Consider the following 27782-nt stretch of genomic DNA (forward strand, 5'->3'; position numbering starts at 1 on the left):
GGGTAGAAAAATCATCCTTCATCAACCTTGTACCTTTTACTATCCTTTGTAAACATAGAGAGACACCGTTTGTAGGAGGGACGTGGAGTAGAAAGGAAGAAGAAGTTGAAAGAGGACAGTTCTTGAGAAGGTTCTCCACAGATTGGACCAGATGTTGTCCAGACCCTGCTCCTGAACCAGTTCCTGTTCACGTGAGCTCCTTCTGGGTCAGGTCGCTTCATACTGACCTCTGACCGCTGAAGGGAGGAGCTTCCTCACAAGGGCAGCGTCCAAAATGGAAGAAAATCCTTCCGTCCACTTTGCCTGTCTGAACATCCCCACAATGGTTTAGCGGAAGTGCAACGTTAGAGTTGGGACAGTTGGTGTCCGTCATCAGAGGCTGCCATCAAAACTGAAGAGTTGTTGGAAGAAAAAACCGTAGAGTCGGCAGAGTTGCTGTTGATTGACCAATCGATGATGGGGCGTTGCCTTTCCTCTTCAGATTCGGCTCACACGTCGGGTGAGGAGAGGGTGCACTGCGGGGATGGGGGTGTAGGGAGGGGGGGAGGGACCCGGTTTGATCCCCCTGGTCCTCATGTAGGAGAGGAATTGGTCAGGGATCTCGGCCAACACCTCCTTGGCCAGACGGGCCATGCTCAGGATGTGGTTTCCCCGCCGGTCTATGTAGTCTCTGAAGGGGACAAACTGGCGGGGGGAGGGACGAAGATGAGAATGTGGAGAGGGAAGGAAAAGAGAGAAGATAGGAAAATAGATTATATATATATATATATATATATATATACACTGAACCAAGAAAATCATTTGATATGTTTCAGATCATTTATATACAATGTTTCAGATCATTTATATACAATACATCCTATTTCGTATATACGTGAGAGAGAAGGGGAGACGGGGACAATCGTTTGACGCACGCAGCCCATCCATTGTCTGACCAAAACGGCATTCGATGGGAGTGTTCGGCTAAATGAGTTGAGGGAAAGCTCTGTACCTGAACAATGTCCCTCTCAGCAAATCTCCCTTGGGAGGAGATCCTCTCTTCATCCCCGTCCAGCTCGATCATTTCTGGAGAGAGGAGCACATTGTTCACAATCTCTCCCCATGGCGCTGTCGTTAAAGAGGGCGGACGTGTCACCCTGCTGACGTCCCGCTACTTTCTTACTGGTGCTTTCTAAAACGTTGCTTAAAACTTGAAATCAGAAACCCATATTAACATTTCAATATCATAAACAGATGTTTATGTGAAGCATGGAGCAGAGCCTTTAGAGCACTGCTGGTTAAGGTCAAACCGCATGGTACACTGTCAGTTGGTGTAGAGCTTAAAGTATCTGCCTATCACTATTAGATGGAGCTAAGTCAGCACATAGCCAACAAAATAGGGAAATCGTGTCTTACTGCACAGTGATTTTTGGGATCTATTTTTCAGACCAGCTGCATTGGAATACGTTTACAAGGGCTTGTTTAAATAGTAAACAATGATGTCTTCAACAACAGCCATGTCTACATGCTAAACAGAACTTCCATTGGGAAAAAAGTTAATTTCCCCCTGTCAAAATCTGGAAGAGGGTGATAGGAGGGTGAGGGGGGTGCTGCGTGTGCTGGCTGGGGAAGACAGAGAGAGGGGGGGGGGTCTTAAGAAAAGAGGTGAAACGCAAGGAAAGGGATTAGCGGAAATGCATGTGCACACAGCCGTGCACACATATGCACACGCACACCTCCCACTCTTACCATCAAATTCTGCTGGTCCAACCCCAACAATTATAATCGACATGGGCAAAGAAGAAGCCTTGGGAAGGGAAAAGAAAAGAAGCCATGCATCAAAGTTTCTTGTTAAAACCTCAAAAGTCTTTGCTTATCAAAAATGCCACGGGCTTTCAGAGAGGTCCATAAATCATCTGTAGTAGCGCTGCATGTATAGTAATAGCTTATCTAAAAGGGGGGAGTAAATGGAGAGTCCAAAGGATAGTACAGACATTTTCCAACTCTGCTACAAGGTGTGGATTGTTACCCAACGTCAGAGTCATTTTTGGAGGGAATCATTCTATAATTAGCGCTCTCTCTAATTTCATGCATGTATAACTTGGTCTAAAAGTCTAAATCTCAGCCAGCCTGACAAGCATATAAATGACTCCTATTTTCATCCTCTCCCTGAGTGCCTGCCCATTGCCTTGCATTGCAATTTTGCTTATCAAATCTCACTCAAGTGGGATGCCAAGGGCGGGCAGGAGTGATAAATGCCTTTGTTATGAACAGTTTTCAGCATTTTATAAGTTTGCCTTGCCTTAAGATGGACTCACCAATTTACAAAGATATGAGAACCACCATTCTCCGAGGTACGATGAAAATTATTATCTTATTAAACTTCACAATTATATTACACGGGGGAATTTGCAGTACAAAAATACATTATTTGCAATATATCATAAAGGACTATAGGGCCTAACAATTACCGACAAGTGCGTTCCAATAATACATTATAAGCCACAATCAACTTTTACAGTGCCCCTGACTCCCTGCTCCACCATTTACGACACACCAAGAATATCAGACAGAGTCCGCACATTTACGATAGACTCCTTCGTCTGCGCCATATCAGTGATGACGCCGTCGGAGATGATGAGGAGGATGAAGTACTGGGAGCCATCTGTCATCGCGGATGCATACCTGAGGTTGGGAGAGACCGATAGACCAAAAATGAGATGGGTAGAAAGTGTGTGGAAGGTGAGATCATGTTTACAATACACACGTCACTCCCCCCCCCCCCCCCCCGCACAAATGGAGCTCTAAAGTTATCATGAGAAGGGTTTCCGTGAGCACCCCAAATAACTCCTCCTTTGGTTGTACAGTGAGTGGAGTTCCCCCTTGTCTCACTCACTGGGTTGAAACAATATACTGGAGAGAGATAGAGAGAGAGAGAGAGAGAGAGAGAGAGAGAGAGAGAGAGATAGAGAGAGAGAGAGAGAGAGATAGAGAGATAGAGAGAGAGACAGAGAGAGAGAGAGAGAGAGAGAGAGAGAGAGAGAGAGAGAGAGAGGGAGAGGGAGAGAGTGAGAGAGAAGATATCCTTAGTGTCAAACTAGGTCTCTGGGTATGTTTTTTTGTCGCCCACTGCCAAGAAATAATTGTTGAACCACGGAGCAATTTGGAAGGTGCGTGGGTGGACAACAAAGTGAGAGATAGGATGTGAGGGGTAATGATGAGCGATGGGCCAGAGAGCTTGTTACAGTCAATCCTGTAGCTGACTGGACAACTTCTCCAATAATAAAGCCCAAGTGGAGCGTGGCTGCATGGCGCTAAGAAGCTTGAGTCTGGCTAAGTTCTGCTCAGCCTTCCCGACTACTGCTCAAGTGAATTGATTGGGTGATATTTTTGGTGATCGTGTCCACTGGTCAATAAAGAACGGCTTGCTTGTTTCAGATCGTAACTCTCTCAGAAACATTGAGTGCTTTTGATGCTGAGGAGACCACTGACTGTTTGCGTTTGCAGTCTTCACAGCAATATGAAAGGAATCGGGCCGGAAGGCATCCATGAATCATCCTAATCTAATTTGAAAGCGTTTTTTTATTTATTTTCTTTTCTTTTGAGGGCACTGGTGCAGCGTTTGTAATCTAATCGGATGCCTGATTCTTCATCCGTTTGTGTGAAAGTTGTGACAATTTTCATAAATAATATGTGTCTATTTCTTCTGCCAGAGCTTAAAAACAAAACATAAAAAACATTATTTTATTATTTTACTATTTAAAATCTGTTATCCAAAAGGTACCTTATTGATCATCACACCTAAAATGGTTACTTTCCTCAAACGTCAAAGAGCAGGAGTCATTTTTATATATGATAAGGCCATTAGAGTATTGATTTTGCTTTTTAAGCCATGACTATTAGCACATTTATTTCAATCTACCTTCTCTCAGGGGGCAATATAGGTCACAGGTCATGCACAGGGACAGATGTATACAATAAGGGACTATTGATTGCTTATATTGCTACAGGAATGCTATAACAACTGTTTTTCCAGCACGCACAATAATTGTTTTGTACGATTAACTGCTGTTATTTGTCTGCACATGGTACAGTTCTGGGGGCATAATGGATTGTGACCTACCTGGCCACATGGTTGATCACAGGGGAGAAATGGGTGGGTCCGTAGAGACGTACAGACTTCAGGCTTTGATAGTAGGCCTCCATTACCCCCTCAATCCCACTACAGTAGGGGTTCAGGGGGTTTCCATTCTGCACAGACAGAAAGATGACTCGACATACATCCAAACAACTAGTTGGAAAGACAAACCTTTCTTTAAACAAACCTAGTCAAACATTTCCTTCATGCACCATAAACACAGACATTCTCAGAAACTTAGTATCCTTCCTGTGAATGTGAGATAGCAGTAACAATGGAAGATAGGCGACATATCCAACGACATATCTCAAAACGAAACACTTTTAATGATCCCAGCCGTTTTCTAGGAGACCATAATGACAGCCTCAGTCTCAGCAGTCTTGGTCGTTCGTAAGTGTAGAGTAAGCTCCATTCAGTGGGATCTATTCTTAAGAGCTGACTAAGTCAATCCGTTATGCTTAGATAAATGCATATGGGGTCTGTCTCAGACCCAGGCCCCTCTGGGGAGAGTGTTACTCAACGCTGAGCAGCTGTAATGGCTGCCAACGCCTCGGGCGAAACATCTGGAGAGGACGTACAGAAAGAACAAGACACTGTGAGTGGCTGAGGACATCTTGAGATGGGGGCAGGGGCCAGGAGGGTGGCAGGTAGAGTAGAGGAGGAGGGGTAGGAGAAGAAGGAATCGTTGGAGGAAAGGAGCAGGAGATGTAGGAAAAGGTGGATGTGATGGGAGATATAGGAAGAGGATGTGATGGGGGATATAGGAGGAGGATATGATGGGGGATATAGGAGGAGGATGTGATGGGGATATAGCAGGAGGATGTGATCGGGGATATAGCAGGAGGATGTGATCGGGAATATAGCAAGAGGATGTGATGGGGGATATAGGAGGAGGATGTGATGGGTATATATGAGGAGGAGGTGATGGGGATATAGGAGGAGGATGTGATGGGGGATATAGGAGGAGGATGTGATGGGGATATAGGAGGAGGATGTGATCGGGGATATAGCAGGAGGATGTGATGGGGCATATAGCAAGAGGATGTGATGGGGGATATAGGAGGAGGATGTGATGGGGGATATAGGAGGAGGATGTGATGGGGATATAGCAGGAGGATGTGATGGGGGATATAGGAGGAGGATGTGATGGGGGATATAGGAGGAGGATGTGATGGGGGATATAGGAGGAGGATGTGATGGGGGATATAGGAGGGGGATGTGATGGGGGATATAGGAGGAGGATGTGATGGGGGATATAGAAGGAGGATGTGATGGGGATATAGGAGGAGGATGTGATGGGGGATATAGGAGGAGGATGTGATGGGGGATATAGGAGGAGGATGTGATGGGGGATATAGCAGGAGGATGTGATGGGGGATATAGGAGGAGGATGTGATGGGGGATATAGCAGGAGGATGTGATGGAGTAAGAAGAGGATGGGGATATGGGAGGACAAAAGTGTCTCCTCTCACCAGGGCAAACTCATGTGAGACCCGACCATCAGGGGGCAGCTTGGCACCAAAGCCCAGAGCAGGGAACATCTTGTCGCTGTCGTAGTCCTGGATGATCTCCCCCACAGCCCGCAGGGCCATGGCGTAGGCGTTCAGCTGGTAGGGGCTCATGTAATGGAGCGAGGTGGGCTGGGAGGGGTTACCTGACAACCAATGGGAAGACTTACATGGTTAATACCAGGTCCCCTTGGCTTTAAGCTATATGAAAACTATAAGTAGCATGAGTTATGAAAAAGTTATTGAAGAGTATAATAATAACGGTTTTGTGAAGCATCTTTATACCAAATAGAAATGATCAAAGAGACTGTCAAACACGGTGGAAACCGAAAAGCCGAAACACATGCCTGGGAAAAAGTTGGACAGTCAAGCAAAATGTGCCGTTGACGCACTCAATACGTAACTCACCATTCGAAGCAGTAAAATCGATTGCCACCGTGAAATTAATTTGAGTCCTGCGAGAGAGAAATCTGATTAAGGAGAGGGGAACGTTGTGAATTATCGATCAAACGAGATGTGATGGCGGCAACCTGGGTAACATTGTCGCTTAGGCGGACGGGGGTGGTGAGCAGTGCCGGTGTACTCGGTGTACTGCATCACATGAGGACAATAAGTGGGTCAGAGTAGCTTTGCTTCCAGTAAAGTCAGCATGGTGCTTTCCCTACATCACAGGTGTCCTACAGGAGAGACTTGGCTTTCATTCTCCACTCACCCGCCTTTGATATAGTCAAGGAAGGAGAGCTCTGTATCGACCAGGCACGACAGTAGAGTCACCTGTCAGGGGAACAAGGTGGGCGATGAAGGAGAGAAAGGACGGTTTGGACAAAAGGCCGGCATTTCAGAAACGTGCCTTCAAGGTCAGCACGGCCCACCCATGGTGATTAGATCGTTATGTGACAAAGGTCATAATAGATAATAGATGTCATATTCCAAATCTCTACAATGACACTTCCAAACAGTGCTCCTAAAAACTGAGGACAGCAGCAGGTTACAAACAGTAAAGCCGCATGCAAAGTTCTGGACAGAAGTTCTCATCCATGACATGAACAGGAGAAGGAACAGCATTGGAGACTGAGGGAGGCAGGCGGCCTTTCTAAGCTGAGTGGCGTCAGATATTGACTGACCGTTCCTGAGTTGAGGTATTTCTTCTTCTTCTTGCCTTTCTTCTTTGGATTTAGCACCTGCAAATGAACATGGCTGGGTTTACTTCAGCGGCTTATCGATCCCAAGGTTGAAAACAAAGGCTACAAAGCAGGCAGATCCTGACCCAAAGCCTGGTTCCTTTCATCAATCAAATTGACTGTGCCATGACAGTGGCCGGGTGAGAGCAAGAGATAATCGTCCAGGCTCTGTTAGGATGTGCTAAGGAGGCTCTGTTTTGAGACCAACAGTTTAAATAAGGATGTATGAAGGGGAAAGCACACTGCAATCTGTTACTTGGTGCCCTTGTTCTGTCTGTCTTCTCATCAAGATGTGCTATAAACCTGTAGTGATTGACTCTTTACCTTCAGGATTCAAGTTCGACACATAAAAAAGGTTGACAGGGCAGTAAGAGACAGCCTTCAGGTCAAGGGACCTCGTCCGGAACAACGTTTACAGGATAATGATAGCCTCGATGTGTCTGGCTCTTTGTACGTGTGTGTGTGTGTGTGTGTGTGTGCGCGCGTGTGTACTATATGTACGCGTGCGTGTTCACATTATCTAGTGGAAATCTCTCACCTCATAGACGTGGAACTGTGACTGGCCTCTAGACATCTCCCTGTAGCTGGTGCTGAACTCTCCAATGAAGTCATGACTGACGAAAAAAAAACACAGCGGGACATTATTAATTATAGTTTCCTTTCACCTGTGAAATAACTTGAATAAAATGCCCATGATACCTTTCCTTGTGAGTCCAAAACAAATTTAAAAAGAAAATGACTAGTGGAAAATATACGGTGAACACAAAGTATCTCTTAATTGTTCCTCAATTTTGTCTCCTTATAGAACTTTAGCTTTGCAAAGGGCAGCAAATGTGGAATTTCTTTGACAAACCGTGCATGTGGGACACAATAAAAGTAGGAAAAAAAGCGAGCGAGTGCTAATGCCTGCTCACCCTCCATCTCTGTCCCAGTCGTACACTTCCACCTTTATGCTCCTGTGGTGACAAGATAAATTCTATTAGAAAAACCAATTAGGGAGGAGATTGAGAATCTGCCTTCTTAGAAGGAGAGCTGCTCATCTGTGTAAGAGGGTGATTGTGACTCTGCTGGCAGCCTTCAGACAGGTAGTGCTCCGGTGTTGAGATTCAGCGCACAAAAGAATGCAAGATATGACTGGCAGGGGACATTTAAGTGAGTCCTGCGCTGTCAGCTACCAAAACATACTTGAACGTTTAATATGTGTAAGGGTAAACCAGCAATGAGTTGCTGGCTGTAAAATCGATGTCTATTCATAAGTGGTGCTTACTTTAAGTGTGTGCTGTTTAGGCAGCATCAAGCTCAGGGGAGAGCGGTGAGTCACTGCTGCCAACTCATATATGGAATAGCATTTCACAATAATGACGTATTGGACTTATTAAGCTTGGCTTTCCCACCAGGTCTCAAAGCACTTTGGACCCATATGAGGCTCTCTACGCCTTGTTCGTCACGCCAAGCTTGTGAGAGATTTTAGGGCACATTGATAACCAGGATGCAACACAAGGGAGACTAACCCATTGACGTATCTATCCCCCAATATTTTTACAGAATTGGAGGAAAAAAAGAAAAAGAGAGGGAAAAAGGTTGTCGAAAGTTAACTTCTGAAGGAGCTTGGCTAATTACTTTCATATGTCTGTTGCAGCGTACCTGTCGTAGTCCCCGTTGCAGAGGGCTCGGACTGGGATCTTAAAGGCCTGCCACACCGGGTCCAGAGTGTTCTTCACCACCTCTGTCTTGTGGCAGATAGTGAAGCTGTCACATCCACGCAGGAGAGTGCACACACAGCCAGGCAGACAGTTAGGAGGACACACTGTGGTAGCTAGACAGTGAAGAGCTCTTGCCAAATGTGGGTCAAACACTTCCAAATGTAGTCAGCGCACTTCTCCTTTTCCACTGTTTTGTTTACAACTTTGTTTGCTTATGCCAACCCCTCCAAACACTCAACATGTGACTCCCCCGTACAACAACAACAACTGCTCCCACTTTTGTATAGTTCCAAGAGGCAGAGGGGATCTGTGCGGCCTGTTCTACCCTGAAGCCAAATACGGAGCCGGCTTCAGTAAAATAACCCAGCTGCACTAAAGGAGAATGGGTTACGTGCCTGACTTGGAAGTCAGCGCGGATAAAAGCATCTGCCGCCCATGGCTTCCCATGGAGTCTGTGCTTGACCACAGATGAAGCCTGCTCCGGCCGCGAGCCGCCCCCATGCGCCTCGCATTCTTCGATCGTCTTTCTTTGCCTTTTCCTCATTCCTGGTTTTCACCTCCCTCCCTCCCTCCCTCCCTCCCTCCCTCCCTCCCTCCCTCCCTCCCTCCCTCCCTCCCTCCCTCCCTCCCTCCCTCCCTCCCTCCCTCCCTCCCTCCCTCCCTCCCTCACTCCCTCCCTCCCTCCCTCCCTCCCACACCCATCTCCTATCCCGTCCCTTTGTCTTTTTGGCATCGGCGAGGACACGGAGGACACGCATTCAGTGTTTCCTTTCGGCTGTTATGTAACATGACAGTGTCGCCTATAACATCCTTTAAGTGAAAGGTTTTTTGGAGCGTGAACAATATTGCTTCCTGTCTACGTGCATTAGAGGACTTCCATGTCCACGTGTACGGAAATGAAAAACATCCAATTGGGGCTGGAAATACGACACGATGGCGTAGCGCTCAGTGGTTTTCGGAGAACAGCGCGTGTCTCATCGCGGTGGTCGGTGCGGTCAACTTACGATCCGTCCTCGTTGCTGCGGTAGAAGACGAGGAAGGGGTCGGACTTCCCGAAAAAGTCTTTCTTGTCTAGCTTGTTGCCGCAAAACTGCAACATCACTGACTCCTATAGGGTGGGTGAAGATGGAGGGAAAAGAATAGCAAAGATTATATTGGACCAAGAAGGCCCAATCAAATTCAATCAAATTGAGTTGATAGGGTTAGTGGAGAACAGCAGGCCCCTTGCAGGGCAGGAATCAATGCCCAATTCCATTCATGTACTCAATGAAGACATGTCCACAGAGCACATGGGCTCTCTCGCCTTGAAACCTGGTCATTCGTTTAAGTGTAATACGATTTGGGTGAGTGAGTGAGTGAGTGAGTGGGTGAGTGTGTCTGCATACATATCTGCTCATGTGTGCAACTAGGAGTGTGCGTATTTTCTTCTCTGTACGTGCGTGCAGCTATAGTTTTGGTTTGTGTGTGGGCAGCACTGGACCAGTACAGAATGTGCTTGTTGTACTGTACTTTAAATTATATCATTAATAAAAAGGCCTGAATGTCCTATTTGTCTGAAATACATGCTAATGTTTGCTCAATACAGAAGCTAAACCAGCTGATTGCAGCATTAGTACAGAAATGGAAAAGGTATATGGACCAGGAAGAATGAAACATTAAACATTAAACAAAGTCACCATTGACTATACAATATCATTAACAGATCAATATATTTGTACCACTTACAGAGTACAAGTAAAACCGAACTATATTAGTAGAAAGCCATATTTAATGAACTCAGCCTATAAACTAAAATACAAAAATACTGATTCTGATCTGGTACTGCCTGTTAGTAGTAGTCTATATATATATATATATATATATATATATATATATATATATATATATATATATATATATATATATAAATATAAATATAAATATATATAAATATATATATATATATATATATATCTTAACCTGATTCACAATGCAATTGACGTACATGTTTAATTAATATGAAAATTACAATTATGGAACGCAATGAAAAGCATCACAGCAAAACTACAAACTGTACATAAAAAAAAGAAAGAGCAGGTGGTCCAGGGAGATGGGAAGCTAAGGATCGAAAGTAATGTACTTTATCAATTAATTATGCAATACATATCTGCTGTGTACCTATGAAAATGTGGGAATATGTATGTGTGTGTGTACTGGTACTGTACTACACGCACCATGCAGAAAAACGTGCCGCCATATCACCAGAAAAAACCTGCTTCATGTAGGTGGTGTATTTAACAGTTTAATAAAAACAAACTATATGTCTTTCTAAGACGGGGTGGCGCAATTAGAAATAAAAAAAGAAACAAGAAAAGTATTTGCTTATGAAGGACAAACATTCACGATTGTGAAGCAATATTTACCCTGCAGTTGCTCAGCTCCTCTGCTCTGACAATGATGGTGCCACACTTCTTTCCAGGAATACCACTGTAAAAACACACGAGAGACAGACAGTTTCACTCTCCATTTCAGTGTTTACAGGGCCGTGTTTCCTTTACCAACAGTCATTAGCTTGACAAAATAACATTTCTTCACATTTAGAGAGTGATGCCAAGAGAAACCGACCACGACTATAAATAGTCCAATGAATGTCAGGACCAGGGGCTGGGTTTGGACTGGGGAGGGATGTTGGGTCATGTTGTTAAGTAGGGCTCTGTAATGGCACAGAGATTATGCAGCTACATGCATGGAGACATCTATGAAATTCAAGTGGGTTTGAGGAGGACAAAAGGAACGTTCTAGACTTGAGGGTTTTTGGAGCGCGGGGAAACTCTTTCTGAGATTAACTCCCTCCGTAAGCATAAAACCATGGACTTGTAGAGGAGGTAAAAAAAAGGGAGAGAGGAAAGAGAGACAGAGAGACAGAGAATGGAAAAGATAATGAGAAAGAAAGACCGGCCGAGGAAAAGGAGAAGAGAAGGAGACAGAGAGAGAGACCGCAAGTTAGAAGTGGAGCACATGGACAAGGGAGGGAGCTTTTGAAAAAGAGTACAGATCCAAAAGGGATTAGCAGTGAATACACGGTGACAACCTGAATCTCCTATTGCCCATTTTCTCTGCCTGCTCGCCATCACCTGTAGAACCATGCTGTACGCTGTAGCAACAGAGGTCCTTTAGAACTAAACACTGTCTTCTAAATCCTCCCCCGTTGGTTTGATACACTTTTCACGACACAATCGTGATAATTGTAATTGTACGCTGTATATATAAATGACTACCTTTGACAATGATTCATGCTAAAAACCTCAGTAGGAGGACAATAATTCTAGTCAGATAATGTAATATACCTGACATAACCGTGTATCATTTGTACCAATTCTACAGTATACATCCTGTTTAGGAGCTAACACCTCCAACAGCAACAGTGGTAGGGAGTGCTTGGTGCGTATGGTCATCTGGCGCATGGATCTTTATTTGTGCAATCTCCACGCACTTCACTGAGCACTCGGCTGCGATGTTTTTTATTCATGTAAATGGAGGTGCCGCTCTTTGGGGCAGTGAACTGGATGTTCACACACACACGCCCACGCACAAAGAGAGCAGAGTCGTGTGTGTCCCGTCCCCCCCCCCACACACACACACACACACATGCGCTGAATGAGTGCTGGCTGAGGGGGTTGATTACGTAACGGAACGACAGCGGTACATCCTTCCATGTTACGTCATTGTCTTCAGCGTCCTTCTTCGTCGGGCCTATTCAGCTGCAACTGCTCATTGATTCAGCCAGAAACACACACACACCTACACAGGAGGCAGGATCCCATTCACACAGAGCAGAGACGACAGGGCGCAAGGGCTCAGAATACGCGCAGCTCTCAAGCAGAGCACAGGTCAATGGTTTTGGTATAAAAAAAAAAAAGAAAATGTCCAGCAACACATTCGCTCCACACGAACCCTTTAAAACAACATCAACGCAGGTGATAGAGACTCTCCGAAAACCTGTGGAGTAGGAGAGGCGTCCAACGCGTGGATCAATGGAGAGAACATGGGTGGTTTCGTTGGTGTACACACCTTTTGTGTGTGTGTGTGTATGTTTGGTGGTGGTGGTGGTGGTGGGGGAGGAGGGCTGGCGGGCTTCCTATTAAGTGGATTCCATTAAGACCCTATAGGGGTCTCGTTATTTATTAATCTCACAGTGAAAGCTGCCGATTGTTCCCGTTCTGCTAACTCGCAATTCACAAAGGCCGGAGACAATGAAGCAAATTTTCATTTCAGCATGCAAGTTCTGTTTTCACTCGATTCAAGGTATCGGCGGCAGGACAGCACATTTTTTATTTTTCAATTGTGACTGATTGAAATCCATCCTTGAATTTGCCATAATTGCAGTAATACTGGACCCAGCTGTGATGGATGCACAATGAACTGCTGACAATGCTAATTAAATACAGCGGCAGCCTTAAAACCATCTCATTTGAGTTTGCCTCTAAGCTTCTAATTATGAGGACCATTCCAAAACAGCAGAGGCAGGGCAACATGTGTGTTTCGGAGTGTGTCTTTGTGAGTGTGTGTTACTTACATTAGGGGTTTCTCCATGCGACAACCCATGGATCCCACCACCTCCCCCAGGGTACAGAAAGCCTGGCCCAGAAAATCCTACACACACATACACACACACACAAGAGAAAGAGAGCTTTTAGCTTCCAATTCAAATGAAGTGTAATTGTGGACATCAATATGCAGCACACTATTTATTGTAGAATTTTCCACATACCATGAGCTTACTAAATCTTTAATGAGCTACCATACCATTCTGGAGCGTTTTCAATTAGGACAGACTATCCATCTGGTTATGTGACACACACACACACACACACAGACACACACGAACACACCCGCACACATCTGCAAACATCCTTTGTCTCAAGGAAGACATTTTCGTTATTCATCACCAGAATGCTAATAGACATTTACCATTGTTTTACTGTGGCGATGGCCATTAGTGTGTGTACGAGTGTGGACTGGGTGGGGGCTGCTGCTGTGGTTCCAAGTATACACCAAGTGAACAATCGAGAAGGCCCACTGTACTACTGTCTCTCTCTGTGGGAATGTCTTCCCTGTGACATTTGTGCTTGGTCTAACGGACAGACGGCTCCTCTGGAGATCTTTGCGGTTGCTGAGCATCCCTTCCTTGTCCCTCCATGCAGCCATGGTCGCTATCCACCACCATACCCCGGCCCCCTGCACACCCCTGTCCCCTCCTCTGACAGAGCAGCCACCTGCCATTGTTTCGGTTCAGCTCTCCCGGAGAGGACTTTGTCATCTGGGATGCACAAGATAGGCTTGTATTGTATATACATGCAGAGCCGACATTAACTGTTCAAAAAAAAACAGACTTTAGTGGTAAACAATTGCTGTTGGGGTTTAAATCAAAAGATTTGTTAGGACTTTAATCATTTCAGGTCTGTAAAATGGCACCAAAGGCACCAAGATAGCAGGAAAGCAGCAAAGATCAACCGCAGCTGCATGGTAAACCAACAGGTTTCTATATTTTTTATACAACTCAATCCACATTGCATTCAACCAAGCGCAGTACAATAATCACGATTTGCTACTCTGCAAATATAGTGTCTATGGATATATCTATCCCTGAGGCTTCATCCGGACCAGGTAATGTCCTGCATGGAAGGGAAAACACCTGCTGTATCATCCACCAAGACAGACACTGTACATTTCCTCGGTTTCCCTGGTTCCCTGGTTGTTTACAGGCAGTGAGAGGAGCGTGGAGCATGGGCCTCGGATGGAGAGAACGGAGGACAGCGCTCCACATCTTCAATCCCACACATCTGTGGTGACGACAGGCTGCATCCAAGCGTTTCCCCGCGCCCTCATACTGAGGCTGACTCCCTGTGGCTGGGGTCGGGGCTTTCGCAGTGAAACAACTGACAGACCAAATGACACAAATAGACGCGGGTGCGTCGCAAGAGAAAGGACGACAGACACTGACTTAATGACGCCTTCCCAGAGCCTTCAGAAAAACAGACGGACACACGGTTGCATGGAGGCGGACAAGCAGGCAGAGCGAGGGAACAGCAGACGGACAGAGACACTCAAGAACGGATCGAAGACAAGAGGCGTTTGAGTGATTTGGGGAAGGTGCCTTATTGCCTCAACCAATCCACCCTTTCACAAAATAAACAAACCCGTGTGTGTTTTCCTGTGTTGTTAGGCTGTCTAGTCCTATGCTATCCTGATCATGTAACCTATTTTCAAACAGCGTGCTTACTGTAAGACATTCCTCCAGACACCTCCTCTGAACACTCCTATGATCTGCTCTGCCACTAATCTGCGTCGAACCATTCCGAGGTAAAATAACAAACACCTGAGGTGGACGTGGAAAAATACCAAATGACGTGTTTGCGTTTTAGAAGGCTGTGGGAGTAAAGAGTGTTACTGTAGCAAGATAGAGCCTTGCAGCTGAAGAGGAGCTGTGTCTAAGAGCCTTCAAACAGCTATGTGATGCACCTGCCTGTAAAAATGCCCTGCAGGGCAGTAACAACACAGAGAGCACTTTAAAGCACTCAGAACTGACTCCGTTGACAATTAACCACACAAAGCACTATTGCTTTGTGACAATGAACAACGTTTGACTTTGGGAGGATCAAACTAATACCTGGGCCCCCTTGTGATACTGTGTTAAGGCTTGGGTACATGGAGACTATTACAATTCACTGACACGACCGTAAAACAAAGACTGACACTATCCTCATGAATGGATGGGTGATCAGAGAAGAGGACAATGGAGGAAAAGGACACTCACATGTTTTGACAAGTTGTCACTCTTGGAGTCCAGGTCGTACCTGCGGATGAATGAGAGATGAACGGTTGAAACAGATTGCTCGTTTGAGAGACGATGACTCGTTCGAACCGATTGCTTATTTGAGTCTGTCATGGTTTGACATTGACCTGTATTGCAGTGAATGAGTTTGTTACAGTACGACACGAGTGAGGCCATGATTAAAGTCTTCACAGCCCAACAGAAACACGGGACTCAACGACTCGTGCAATTGGCGCACGGTATCGCACGCCACACTGACACACACACAAGCATGCACGTGCCTAAGCCCGCTCGCTCGCTCTCCAAAGGAGACAAATGCTCTCTGCATCCTCTGTGACATTGCCAATGAACTACTATTCCGTACATCCACTCTCTCACACGGCAACCAGGTGTCCCCCACGAATGGAATTTCCGACACAACGAGGCAACGCGGTTACGCAACGCGCGACCGCAGGTGCGCCTCGTGAGCCGCGCGCCCGGGCCTCTGCCACTCGCCGACGTTCGTCGATGATTCGTTTAATGAGTGCGGGGAGAGGAGATGGAGAAGAGGGAAAAAAAGACAAACACAAATATCCATGCAGATGCACACGTTTGGCTGCACACGCCCAGTCTCACCCGGCCACACGCGCGCGCACGAGGAAAAGCACACACACTCGAAAGGGTTCGTCAGAGAGGACGCCCCGGGGCACCTCACGAGTGTGTGCCAGACGCGTGAGCCGGGCGCGCGCACGTGGGCAGTGGGGCGGAGGCGCTCTTCTCTCTGGGTCCGCCGGAGTGGTCCGGAGAGGACACTCAGGGGTTTGTGTGAATCGAGAGTCATGATGAGTAACGACAGGGAACATTTCGGCGACGAACGCACACTCGTCAGCGAGGTTGGAGTGATACGGAGAAACGGCGGGGGAGACCATGCGGTCGTATTTTGGACGGAAACGGCCGACCCAAAAAAAAGGGCTTCGTGACGCGAAGCCCTCGTCAGCAAAGGATTTTCCCCGGGAACGTCTCGCGCTCGCGCTTCGTGTCAGAATCCCCCCCACATGTCGACAGTGGTGTGAAGGCGCGGGTACTCTGTTGGCACTTTGAGCGAAATCACGTGTTAACATAAGTGGTTCAAAACTGGGGTTGTGTCCATTAAAAAAACATCAGGTATACTTCTAAAGCCTCCCTATGACTACACTCCTGTATGCCGGGGTATCCTTAAGTAAGCCTCCGTCAGTCTCGAAAGAAATATAAGCTTAGAAAAAGGGGAACTAAGCTTCGTGGGATGAGGCTTATGTGTCAATAGTGGCTACTGGGCCCAACAGGAAGGTGCCGTCCGATTGGTTCCTTCCGTGGAAGTCCCCAGCATGTGAAGGCAGCGGTGATGGAGCATGTCCGCCGGTGAGAGGAGAGTGCTGGAGAGAGGGAGGTGAATGGTTGGGGATGTACTGTACTGTAAAAGGCTCAGCCTCCCAGGGTAGGAGATGATGATGGGTGACTGAGCAGGATTTCCCCCCTGGCTGTCTGAGTGCGTGTGTGAATGTGTGTGACAGTGGCGGCGGCGGTGGTGTGTGTGTCGGTGTGTGTGGGGGGGTGCTTTTGAGCGTTTGCATGTGCATCTGCGTGTGTGTATGTGTGCGTGGCGGTGCGTGAGGTGGAATGAGGGTCTGCATTTGTGGACGACAGCCTTGGCAGCCTGCTCTTGGCTGCGAGTCGTTTGTGCGCCATCGGGTCTGTAGATCGTAATACAGCCTGATGCTCGCCCACTCCCGGGCCCTGTGGGGAGTCCACTAATCTGCAAACACATACTCCATCATCCCTCATCTACTTCTTAGCCTCTCACCACCCCCTCCCCTACTACCCGGACCTCCTTCAAACTACGGACACTATCTTCGTGTTTCACCCTCCCTGCATCTCTTTTCATTGCACACGCATCGTATGCAGCCGACCAACCGATGAACAAAAAAAACAGAACATTTGATGGACATTCTCTCACGTCAATAGAGACGCACATGCACATACAACCTTGTTTGGTAGCTTTCTCACTTAGTCACTCGCTCACGTTCCATAATGCAATAGAAACATATCAAACTCTTTGAGTACTGTCAATTTTTTAACTTTGTTAGGCCAAATTGATGTAACAGAAAAATACATACAGATGCATTCTACATGAGATATTGGTGAAGTATCGGCAGTGGGAAAATAGCAACTGTTCTTAATGCATGACTTGCATTTTGTTTGTTATCTTACTAACATTACTAATTACTGTAAATGAGGCCAAAAAGTTTTCAAACTAACGCACACTAACAACTTATTTTGTTATGTCTCAAAGCATGCCTGGGAGAAGTGGAATTCAGACCGAACTGATGTTGAAACAGTGCTATGAAAAAGGGAGGCGTCACTCTCCTCACTCTCAATGAATATTTCATTTCCAGCCCAACTTGTGCTCCACACAGAGCAACACTCTCACGCACCCACGCATGCCTAAAAACACCCCCACAGACACCAGCATGCATAGGCTCCCACAAAACAGTCAGTTCTCAACTCACAGGTCAAAGCGTAGATTCTGTCTCTCTTCAAAGAAGTAGTCTAGGATGAATTTGCGGACAAAGTCTGGATTCAGAGTGTTATCTATAACCTCCGTCCGGCAAAACTAAGAGAGAGTAAAGAATTAAGGGCATTGTGTGGGGGGTAGTGAATCATATAAAATCATTTAAGATTGATTTTGTCATATGTTTTGGCAATAAGTAGCAGCCAACCTCTAAAAAAAGATATGAAGTGTGCTTCTAAAACTGCCACGTTCCTTTTTTTAACGTCGCCCTAATCTGAAATTATTCTCTTTAATCACTAAATGAGGGCAGCACATGAAAGGCTCCTGCTTTGCAGCAAAGGTCTTCAATCTGCAAGCAATCAGTATGACCTTTAAAGGATCAGTATTGTACACTGCATGTGGTGATTTCCCAGCGTCTTAACTCTTAAGAAGCTAAGTTGTGATTGTAATCATATCATTATGTGTAGCTTTAATAGCCGGATGTAACCCACATAGAAATGCGCTCACACTTAGCAAGTTACTTTACAACTTAGGTTACTCTACTAACTTGTGGGCACAGCCTTGTATCTATGTTTGGAAAGATTTAGGGGCTTGGAACCCACTTGCCCCTCGCCTGAACTTACCTCTCTCCATTCTCTGTTGGCAATTCCTTGAGTGTACAGCACACAAACTGTCAAAAAGACATTAGAGCAAAGGGAGAAAGATAGTGTTAAAACAGCAGCTAAAGGCACATTTATTCTTCAAGGTTACATACTAGAAGAAAGGCTCTTATTCAATATCACAATATAACTGTACTTTGCTTTGCGTGTGCGATTGTCTTTTGTCGGGACAAAAGGCCTCGACTTCACAAGTCCTTGAGAGAATACAGTGCAATAGGCCTTGGTATATTTAAGTGGGAATGTTATTGTTTGATGGATTGATTGACACTGTGTGTGTGTGTGTGTGGGGGGAGGATCATGCAAGAGGCAGGGGGAGGGGGGTGGAAACACTACAATTAAACCTTGATCGGTCAGCTGGTTGGTTACACTTGTAAGCAGGCGGTACTTTCCCCTGGTGGACCGCTACAGTATGATCGCATCTGGCTGATTCAAGCAACTTAACTCTGACACACACACACACAGATGCTTACTATACGCAAAGCCCACGCAGACACAAACAAACCCATTCCACCTGAAAGCAAAACCCATCTGTTTGAAGCCCAATGATGCTTATTGCTGTAATCGGAGCCAGCCACTTCTTTCCTTTGGGAGCGTCCCTACCAACACACCTCATCGGCAAGGTCAAAACCCACCCTTCCATCCCATTCCACCTGACTGGATATGATAGCACAACTTGAGAGACTGCAATAAGCCTCTGTCTGCCCTTGCTAGCTCAGCGCACCAAGCACTTACTGCAAGATCATTGGAAGCAAGCCCATTAGCTAGCGAGCCTGCACCCGCGCCTGGCTGTTAGCCCACAACAGCATAGCAGACTGCCTGGGCTTAAATGTGTTTCCACTGGAGAGCTGTGGCGGAGAGACTGCGGTACGCTGTATATGGTGTGTATAGTATGTCTGGGGTATACTGTATGTTGTGCAGGGTGTGTGTAGTATGTCTGGGGTATACTGTATGTTGTGCAGGGTGTGTGTAGTATGTCTGGGGTATACTGTATGTTGTGCAGGGTGTGTGTAGTATGTCTGGGGTATACTGTATGTTGTGCAGGGTGTGTGTAGTATGTCTGGGGTATACTGTATGTTGTGCAGGGTGTGTGTAGTATGTCTGGGGTATACTGTATGTTGTGCAGGGTGTGTGTAGTATGTCTGGGGTATACTGTATGTTGTGCAGGGTGTGTGTAGTATGTCTGGGGTATACTGTATGTTGTGCAGGGTGTGGCTGGTATGTATGGTGTGGATGGTTTATGTTGTGCACTGTGTATGTTGTTTAGGGTGTGTAGAATGTGTAAGTGCTGTGTATGGTGTGTATGGAGTGTATGTTGTGTATGTCGTGTATGGTCTGTATGCTAAGGGGTGGGGTGTGTATGTTGTATATGGAGTGTATGGTGTGTATGTTGTAAATGGTGTGTAGTAGGGTGTGTATGGTGTATATGGTGTGTAGTAGGGTGTGTATGGTGTATATGGTGTGTAGTAGGGTGTGTGTGGTGTATATAGTGTGTAGTATGATGTGTATGGTGTATATAGTGTGTAGTATGATGTGTATGGTGTATATAGTGTGTAGTATGATGTGTATGGTGTATATGGTGTGTAGTAGGGTGTGTATGGTGTATATGGTGTGTAGTAGGGTGTGTATGGTGTATATGGTGTGTAGTAGGGTGTGTATGGTGTATATGGTGTGTAGTAGGGTGTGTATGGTGTATATGGTGTGTAGTAGGGTGTGTATGGTGTATATGGTGTGTATGTGGTGCCGTGAGAGGGAGCTCAGCTGTGGGAATGCACATAGCTCCTTTCATCCTCTAATGAAGCGCAGAGACGCATGTGGGCTCCATGAGACGTGTCCGAGCCCAACATGCACATCGCACACCGTCAAACAGCCACAGCTTTTTGGAGAAAAACAACCAAGAGTGTTTCTTTGGAAAATGTGAACGCTTTCCATTCTGAATTAAACGACCAATAAACCAGTGTATGACAGAAAACTGGTGATGCAGATTCAACAAAAGGTGAATGGTCGAACAGAATGGTGTCAAAGGCACGTCAAGACACAATGACTAACAGGCAACTCGAAACAAACCAACAAACACATGTTGAACACTGTCCGGCCATATAAGATAGTGGATGTCGTACGTGAGGATCCCTGAGGCCTCCGTGTGTGTGTGTGTGTGTGTCGGCCTGGGCCCCCTGGCCTGCTGAGGTAGTCTAATCCTGTGTGACTGGGTCCAGTACCGTCAGCAGCACAGAGACACAGAGGCAGCACAAGTGCCTCCTTGGATAAACGTACGGCGAGCCTCTTGGATGCCACCCTCCTTCCGTCCTCTTCCCCAGCCCCCCGAGCCCGACCTCCCCCCCAAACTGCTGACAGAGGCCCCTGGAGCACTGGTGGCCGGCGAGCGCCCATGGAGGTGGAACCCCAACAGTAGCCAGGGCTGTGGGAGGGTGTCGATGAAGATGCCCTGCTGCCTCTCACTCATGTTGACGTCCCCTGTGACGCATGCAACCTCTGACATATGCAAATGTCTACTGATTCATTGGGGGTGGGGGGTGGGGGGGTTGAAGTCGATGTGTATATGCGTGGGTGCACGTGTGTCACAGGAGACCTACTTGGGTCCGATTTGGAAAATGTATCTCTGTCCAGCAGGTTTCTGAAAAGGAAGAGAAACAGAGTCAAGTCGATTTCGAAAATGCACGGTATGATGTCATAGGAAACAGCCCGTCTTTCTGGAACTTGGAGGTCACCCTTTATATGGCCAGTTCCTTTGTAGTGGGTTTACTGATCCTCAGAGGAGTAGTCACAAATGTTGAGCTAATTATCCAGAAAGCCTAACCTTTACCCTAACCCTCCTCCTTCACAATCAAAAGGCTTCTAATAATACCATGTCAGATATGTAGAAACATTCCCCCAAACTTACCATTTTTCACCTGAATGCATCATTTTGAGGTGGCTGGCCAAATGCTTTAACTGGTCTAGAAAGTTGCCCTTTAAGGGCTGCCAAAAACAATGGGCATTGAAAGGTTATTTATGGATTATTTAATTTGCTAACAGAAACAGTCAGTTTTTCAGTCTAAATTTCTATGGTGTTATCTTTTGTGCATCTGTTTTTTTTTGTCTTTGTGTCATTTGTTTCTGGTTGATACCTGCTAAATGAATCCTCACAAAGGTACAAGATATTTTCATAGTAATTTACATTTACGTTTAGGCCTAAACATCAGGCATTGAGGTGTTCTCAGATCAACTATCAGTACATGTTCAACCAACAAGCAGAATATTCCAATCTCTTCCCAGTACACATACCAAATGAGCACACCTAAACTATCAACATGTGTCCCTTCCCCCTCCTCTTGAAGCGTCAATCAAATATTTAAATGTATATAGAAGTCCACGCCTATGGAACCCTCAGGCTTGGATAGAAGGTCCGACAAGCTCAGAAACCGCCTGCAATCAAATATCTTCATTGTTAAAAAAGAAAATCTGTGTTTGAACAAACTGACAGTGCCTTTAATGTACAGAAGAGTCCCAAACAGATGCTCGGAGCAATGAAGGGATGCTGCTGTTAACAGGCAGAGAGGAGATTAAATATTCATGCAACAACAACAACAACACTAGGGCACCAGAGATGAGGTGGAGCGAAGATAAAGAGGAAGAAGGAAGGACTGGCACACAACCTGGGGTCGGCAGGGAGTCCCAGCATGCTACACCAGAGGCTGCAACAGCAGGGCTGTTGTGTGTGGTTCCACTCTGTTAGTCACAGTACACCAGGTTCAGGGTTTGCAGCGCTGGCAACTAAGTCAGTCCAAACACAGGAAGGAACTGAAGCAGACTCTTCTCACAGCTTGAACCACAGCCAAAGCTTACATTAAAACCCCCAAACCTTTCATAGGTCTGTGTTCTTTGAGAGGGCTGTGAGTCGTAATAATACTGACTTGAAGAGGCAACAAAAATATATAAGAATGGGCATCCATCCGGCAAGGGGCCTGCATGACACGCAGATGAGCTTCTCACTATCATGCTAGCTAGGGGGATGCGCTGCTTTGTGACAAGCAGAGAGTGTCTTTAGGCGATTGATTACTAGTGATGTATCTAGATCAGCCACCCATCTTGCGCTCATCCCCGTACGCCCCAGATGGTATAACGGCACGCTTGGCTACCTCTGTTAGAGCACGCCCACTGGCATCCACTGGGCTGAAAGACCACAACAACAAAAAAAGTGATCACAAGCGATAGAATTGGGGCTGGTCGCATCAACTGAGCACGCATGTCAGATGAGTGGAATGAGGGACCTTCAACACAAAATGCCATACCTAGCAAGAGGAAATCTCCGGAAGCCATTGGCTGAGCCAAGCTTAAGACGGGAAGGAGAGAAGACGAAAGAGGAGGAAGAGAGAGGGAGGTGTGTGTGTGTGTGTGTGTGTGTGTGTGTGTGTGTGTGTGTGTGTGTGTGTGTGTGTGTGTGTGTGTGTGTGTGCGTGCGTGCGTGTGTGTGTGTGTGATATAAAAGAAAGAGAGAATGGGGCTGAGTTAGGCACCAGCTGGTGCCCCTGTACCTGAGGGCAGTTGCCTGCCTCTGACTGGTCATTCAGGACAGATCTTAAAATGGTCCCTGCCACCATGGGCAGCCCAGGAACTTCAAGATAGGCCAAGAGGAGTGACTTGCTGATCATCAAACATTTACCAACATAGTCCCATCACATCAGAATTACATTTGGAATCCCAGCAGTTACGTCAGTCAACCAACATGGAAGACAAGACATCCCACTTCAGCTCCACATGCAAGGAGGGAAACTTCCCCTGACAAGTCAGTGCAGATCAGGCTTACACGGACGTGTTTCTTCCGAAGGTTCATCGCTAAAAGGAAAAGGGGAAAAAAAAGGACTAAGGAACATGACATCAAGGGTCATCAAGGGAACACAATATGCTCCCTTGATGATTCTCAATATTCAAAGGACTATCGACGCCATTGACCCACCACATTCGATTTCTATTGATGAACCGTCAATGTGATATTTTGTCCTTGCGAGACTGTGCTGAGGCAGGGGAAAACCCAGTGACTCACAGACCTTGACGCTTCCCTAGCCTACGTGTCAGAAGTGTCAATGCACAGCTTGCCTCTTCAACACTTGCCCTGTTTGGGGTTTCATGTGGTCTTGTGAGTCACCCAGGCAGCTGACCACCCTCTCTGACCCACCCGGCTCCACCATAGAAAAGCTGGTAATTCAATGAGGTAGGCGGAGGAGCATTTACAGCATATTGAGGTGTGAGTTTAAGCAATTGAACTCGGTTATACCCCTACCACTAACTGCCCTGCCCCCGACTTCACTCATATCCAGTACACCACAACAACGGCAGCTGGTGGAGCTGAGCCTAGCTGTGCGGCACCACTGTCACAGGTGCCACGGCTTCGCTTGTCAGTTCTGCTTCCTTCCTCACTTGCCCTTTGCGGTGCTGAATCTCCGGTCCTCCGCGTGGTCGTTCAAAGATGACAGCGAGTGATAGAATATTGATAATCATGAGAAAAATCTGTTAGAGCGCATATCTTCCGTAGATGACCAGCATTAGTCTTTAAACTTTACACTACATGACCCAGTATACACTGCATCTTCTAAGTATATATATATATTTACATAGAAGTATATGTCCCTAGATGTTTGTTGTAGTTATTAATGCGTCGGTCATGGTACCTAAATGCAAGTGTGCTTCATTCAAGAGCTAATTACTGAAGCGTGTTGATGAAGAGTGTGGGCTGTATTAGGTTATGGTTAGAGCATCTGCATATTCCCACAATGGGAATGCAAGTATCAGCTAAATGAGATGTTTTTAAGCCTGCATCAGTTGCTTCGTTCTCATGACAGCCAAGGTGATTTCTATAAAGGCTCTTAGTGTGGTCACAGACTTCAATCATTTCATGTCAACAAAGCAACATGGCACTCCTCTCTGGGGAAGGCCTGCTTATTGGTTTGACTGAAGTCCATTGATTTGGTTGCGAATAGACCTAACGAGAGTTTTAGGATCAATCAACCTTTGAACAAAAAAGAAGAGGAGTGTCTTTCTTGGGAAAGAAATTGCGGCGTATGACCCTCGCCCAGAGAAGTGAACAGGGAACATCGAATAACATCTGGTTGTTAAACAAACTTGATGATGGAGAAGGTAAATCTTTGCGTGGGCGGCCGAGGTGGAGAGGGAGCTCCAGTGAGAGGCAGCGTGTGAAAGCGATAGAGGCAATGTCTTCTCCGCTAACTAGTTAAAGCAGAGGAGCTGACTGTGCCGTAATTAGACCGAATGGTTCCTTCAAAAGCTCATTATCGTGGCCGCTCAGCACGACCCCCCCTGGGTCGGGCCCCTATGCCACTGGCACCACCTTGCCGCCGTTGTTCCCTGTTACCCTGGAAACCCATGGCCATGAGGGCTGATTTGCCGTGCTATTGTCTATGGACCGTTAAGCCCTCTTTGACCTCCTAAACCCCCATGTCATCATGTGAACCTACGACTTGATCATCTCCAGGACGGTGGCCCCTGATGTTCTGTTGGATTCATTCTTGCAGAGTCTGCAATGTGCTTGTATTATGCTGAGCCTGTACGTGGAAAATTGGGATGGATGTAGCTCAGCGGAAGGGCACTTGATTGCAGATCAAGAGGTCTGCTGTTCAAATGCCCTCCCTGTGCGTCACTGGGGATACAAGTGTTTGCTAAATGAATACATTAAAATGGATCAGCGTCGCTGATCTACCCATGCAGGTACCATTGATAACTGCATGGTCAATTCTACAGCACTGCAATATCCCCGTGGATAAAGAAACACAGCCTAACTGCAGTGTCAAAACAGCTTATTCTACAAACATAACGCACACTGCTACTAACACAATAATAATTCCAAAGCAGGTGCAGCATGTTCCTTGGAGAATATCTGGGGTAGCTCGGATCACCAGCTGGGTAGAACACATTGTAATGTAACAAATGTATTGCTGTTGCATGTGGCTTCTGTACAGGAATAACCTCAATTTACAGGAGACAGTCTTTTGTCACCTTTCTCAAGGAATATGAACTATCCACAGTGACATATTGACCTAGCTCACTGCAGGTGGGTGCCTGACTTCAATACAGCCTTGTCGCAACATGTCAATTCTTCAAAAGAATTCTCCGGCTCTTGTGTGCCCAAAGGTTGACTGTGAGACCGTCTATCTGCCCCCCACGGTTCAGGGAGATGACAGTAGCAGAGATAACAAGACTGAAACACTCTCCTAGATTGGAAACATTCCCTCTACCCAACACTGTTTGATCTACCTGATCTACCTGATGCTAGTTTCCTCCAGGATCACAATGACTCTTATTGAGAGACTTGTTGCTCTTGTTGGTTAGCTGTAACAGATTTAAATGATTGTACTCGCTAAGAAATATTTTACTGTTGATTGCTTTCCTACAGGTACACTCTTCCACTTTTCGAGGTTTATTTTGTTTAATTGTAACTTGTATAACTGCATGCTCTTATGGTTCTTCCCTTTGGCACTTATTTGTTTTTTTTCACAATGTATGGTTCATGTTTTGGATGCCCGCAATGTTTGGGGCTATCTCGTTGTTATGATCAGTCACCTATGGACTTTTGTAAAGCTCTCTCTTGCTAGTCGCTGTGGATAAAAGCGTCCGCTAAATGAATACATGTAAATGTAAATCTAAACGGCCCTTAAAAGCCGCCAGGCGCTTCATCCAACAGTCAGGGAAATTCTGCATGTATTAATGAGCGCTGGTGATCAAGGGTGATAGCCGCTCATCAGTCGTCAAAGACGTAGAGAGTAGACAGGATGTTGTTCCAGCAGATGGCAGATACAGTTTGATCACACTGATGTAAAGTGCAGGGAGCTGGTCATTGTAGCCCACACATTGGAAGAGGTAGCTGATCAAAGTGTCATCTCTTCCGTCTCACTACACCATGCAATGAATTACATTTTTATGGTGTCATTTAGTTTTTCCCGTTTCGTATTTTCAGTGGACGTTTCAACAAATGGTGTCATGATATTTATGATTGTATTCAAATCAGTATCATTGTCCAGCAGGCTCACTGCGCAAATAAACAAAGATTAATTTCACCTCTGCGTTGTTGTAAGATGCAATTTAATGTCAAATGTAATTTGGGGCATTTGACTGTAATACTGTTGTGCTCAAAGCTTCAACCATATAGTACCCAAAACATAACATTTAAGAACGCCAACCTCAGACAACATATATCTCAAAAGAATGGCTTTGCACACGAAGATTTAAGTGATATGCTGGGAGAATAATTGACTTCAAATTAGGGCAATTCTGAGTGTCTGTGCACCTTTGATTGAGGAATAAGTGTAAATGAATGTTCTTGAGACCAGCAGCAGCAGCATCAACACTGGTGAAACCTCAACCGAGGAGGACCTGAGGGTGAGGAACGCGCGTGGCTCTTACGCAACACAGACAGCTGCGTACAGTCAGTTGTATCTGACTGGAAGTTGGGCTACAGCTCTTTAAGGGAAAATGCGGCGTAAGCTTCACAAATTATTCTAGCTTCCCTTGTCTTTAACTCAATTTTTTTTGTTAATGAGTAGCCAAATGAAGCGCCAAATGTTAATATCTCCAAACCTATCCAGATAAGTAGCCAAGAGTAAAAGGTTTGTTTGATACCATCACCAAATAATCATCCTCATTCTCTTGTAAGCTAAACGTTACAAAGTATTTGCATGTTATCTATGCAAATGCATAGAACTGATGAACTGACCTGGGTGTGGAAACGACAGGGGTTCATGTTAACTACCCTGATAATACGATAGCTTCCTTCAGTTTTTTTTATTATTACAGCTACACCGTTCACGCACAGCAGAAATCATATTCACTTATTTATGTTAAATTATAGACACAAATCACAATAATATCCTCCAAAATAACAGTGTTTGGAAATTGAAAGAATGGTTTGAAAATCCCTCTACTCACCGACACGACACTGTGAGCTCAACTTTGGTGGCAGGAATAGCAGCGGTGAAAGGATCAAAGTCTCCAATACACGCCATGTTCATAAAGCTATTAGTAGTCGACATATTCCTTTATCCAGTGCTTAATCGGCAGCATGGGGACAAAAGCACGAACCTCAGTCGTCGTGGCAAGCGTTTGGAAACTGCAGCTTCTGTACCACAGCAGAGCGCGTCGTGTATGTGCGCCGGACCGTCTAGAGGTTCCTCTCCTTCAACGTTGAATGGGAGTCGATGTCAATTCAAAGGGCGGGAAGAGCAGGAGGAGGCGACTGTTTAATTACCCTTAGGCACAACAGAGATA

General features: G+C 45.9%; 1 protein-coding gene across 1 annotated transcript; it reads right to left on the reverse strand.

The window, feature by feature from the left end:
- Positions 1-477: 477 nt before the first annotated feature.
- Positions 478-27546, reverse strand: LOC146258662 (copine-8-like). The gene is made up of 20 exons (XM_084671766.1): positions 27444-27546; positions 21101-21141; positions 18474-18520; positions 17849-17952; positions 15306-15345; positions 13065-13141; positions 10912-10975; positions 9514-9617; positions 8451-8555; positions 7721-7762; positions 7345-7420; positions 6750-6806; positions 6338-6399; positions 6034-6080; positions 5590-5771; positions 4103-4230; positions 2562-2664; positions 1729-1786; positions 992-1065; positions 478-684 (listed from the first exon to the last, which is right to left on the reverse strand). Exons 1-20 carry the CDS (start codon positions 27524-27526, stop codon positions 478-480), a joined length of 1701 nt encoding a protein of 566 aa, XP_084527892.1. The 5' UTR covers positions 27527-27546.
- Between the last annotated feature and the right edge of the window lie 236 nt (positions 27547-27782).

The sequence above is a fragment of the Hypomesus nipponensis genome, chromosome 14 (assembly GCF_054491055.1).
Source record: "Hypomesus nipponensis isolate SF chromosome 14, ASM5449105v1, whole genome shotgun sequence".
NCBI lineage: Eukaryota > Metazoa > Chordata > Actinopteri > Osmeriformes > Osmeridae > Hypomesus > Hypomesus nipponensis.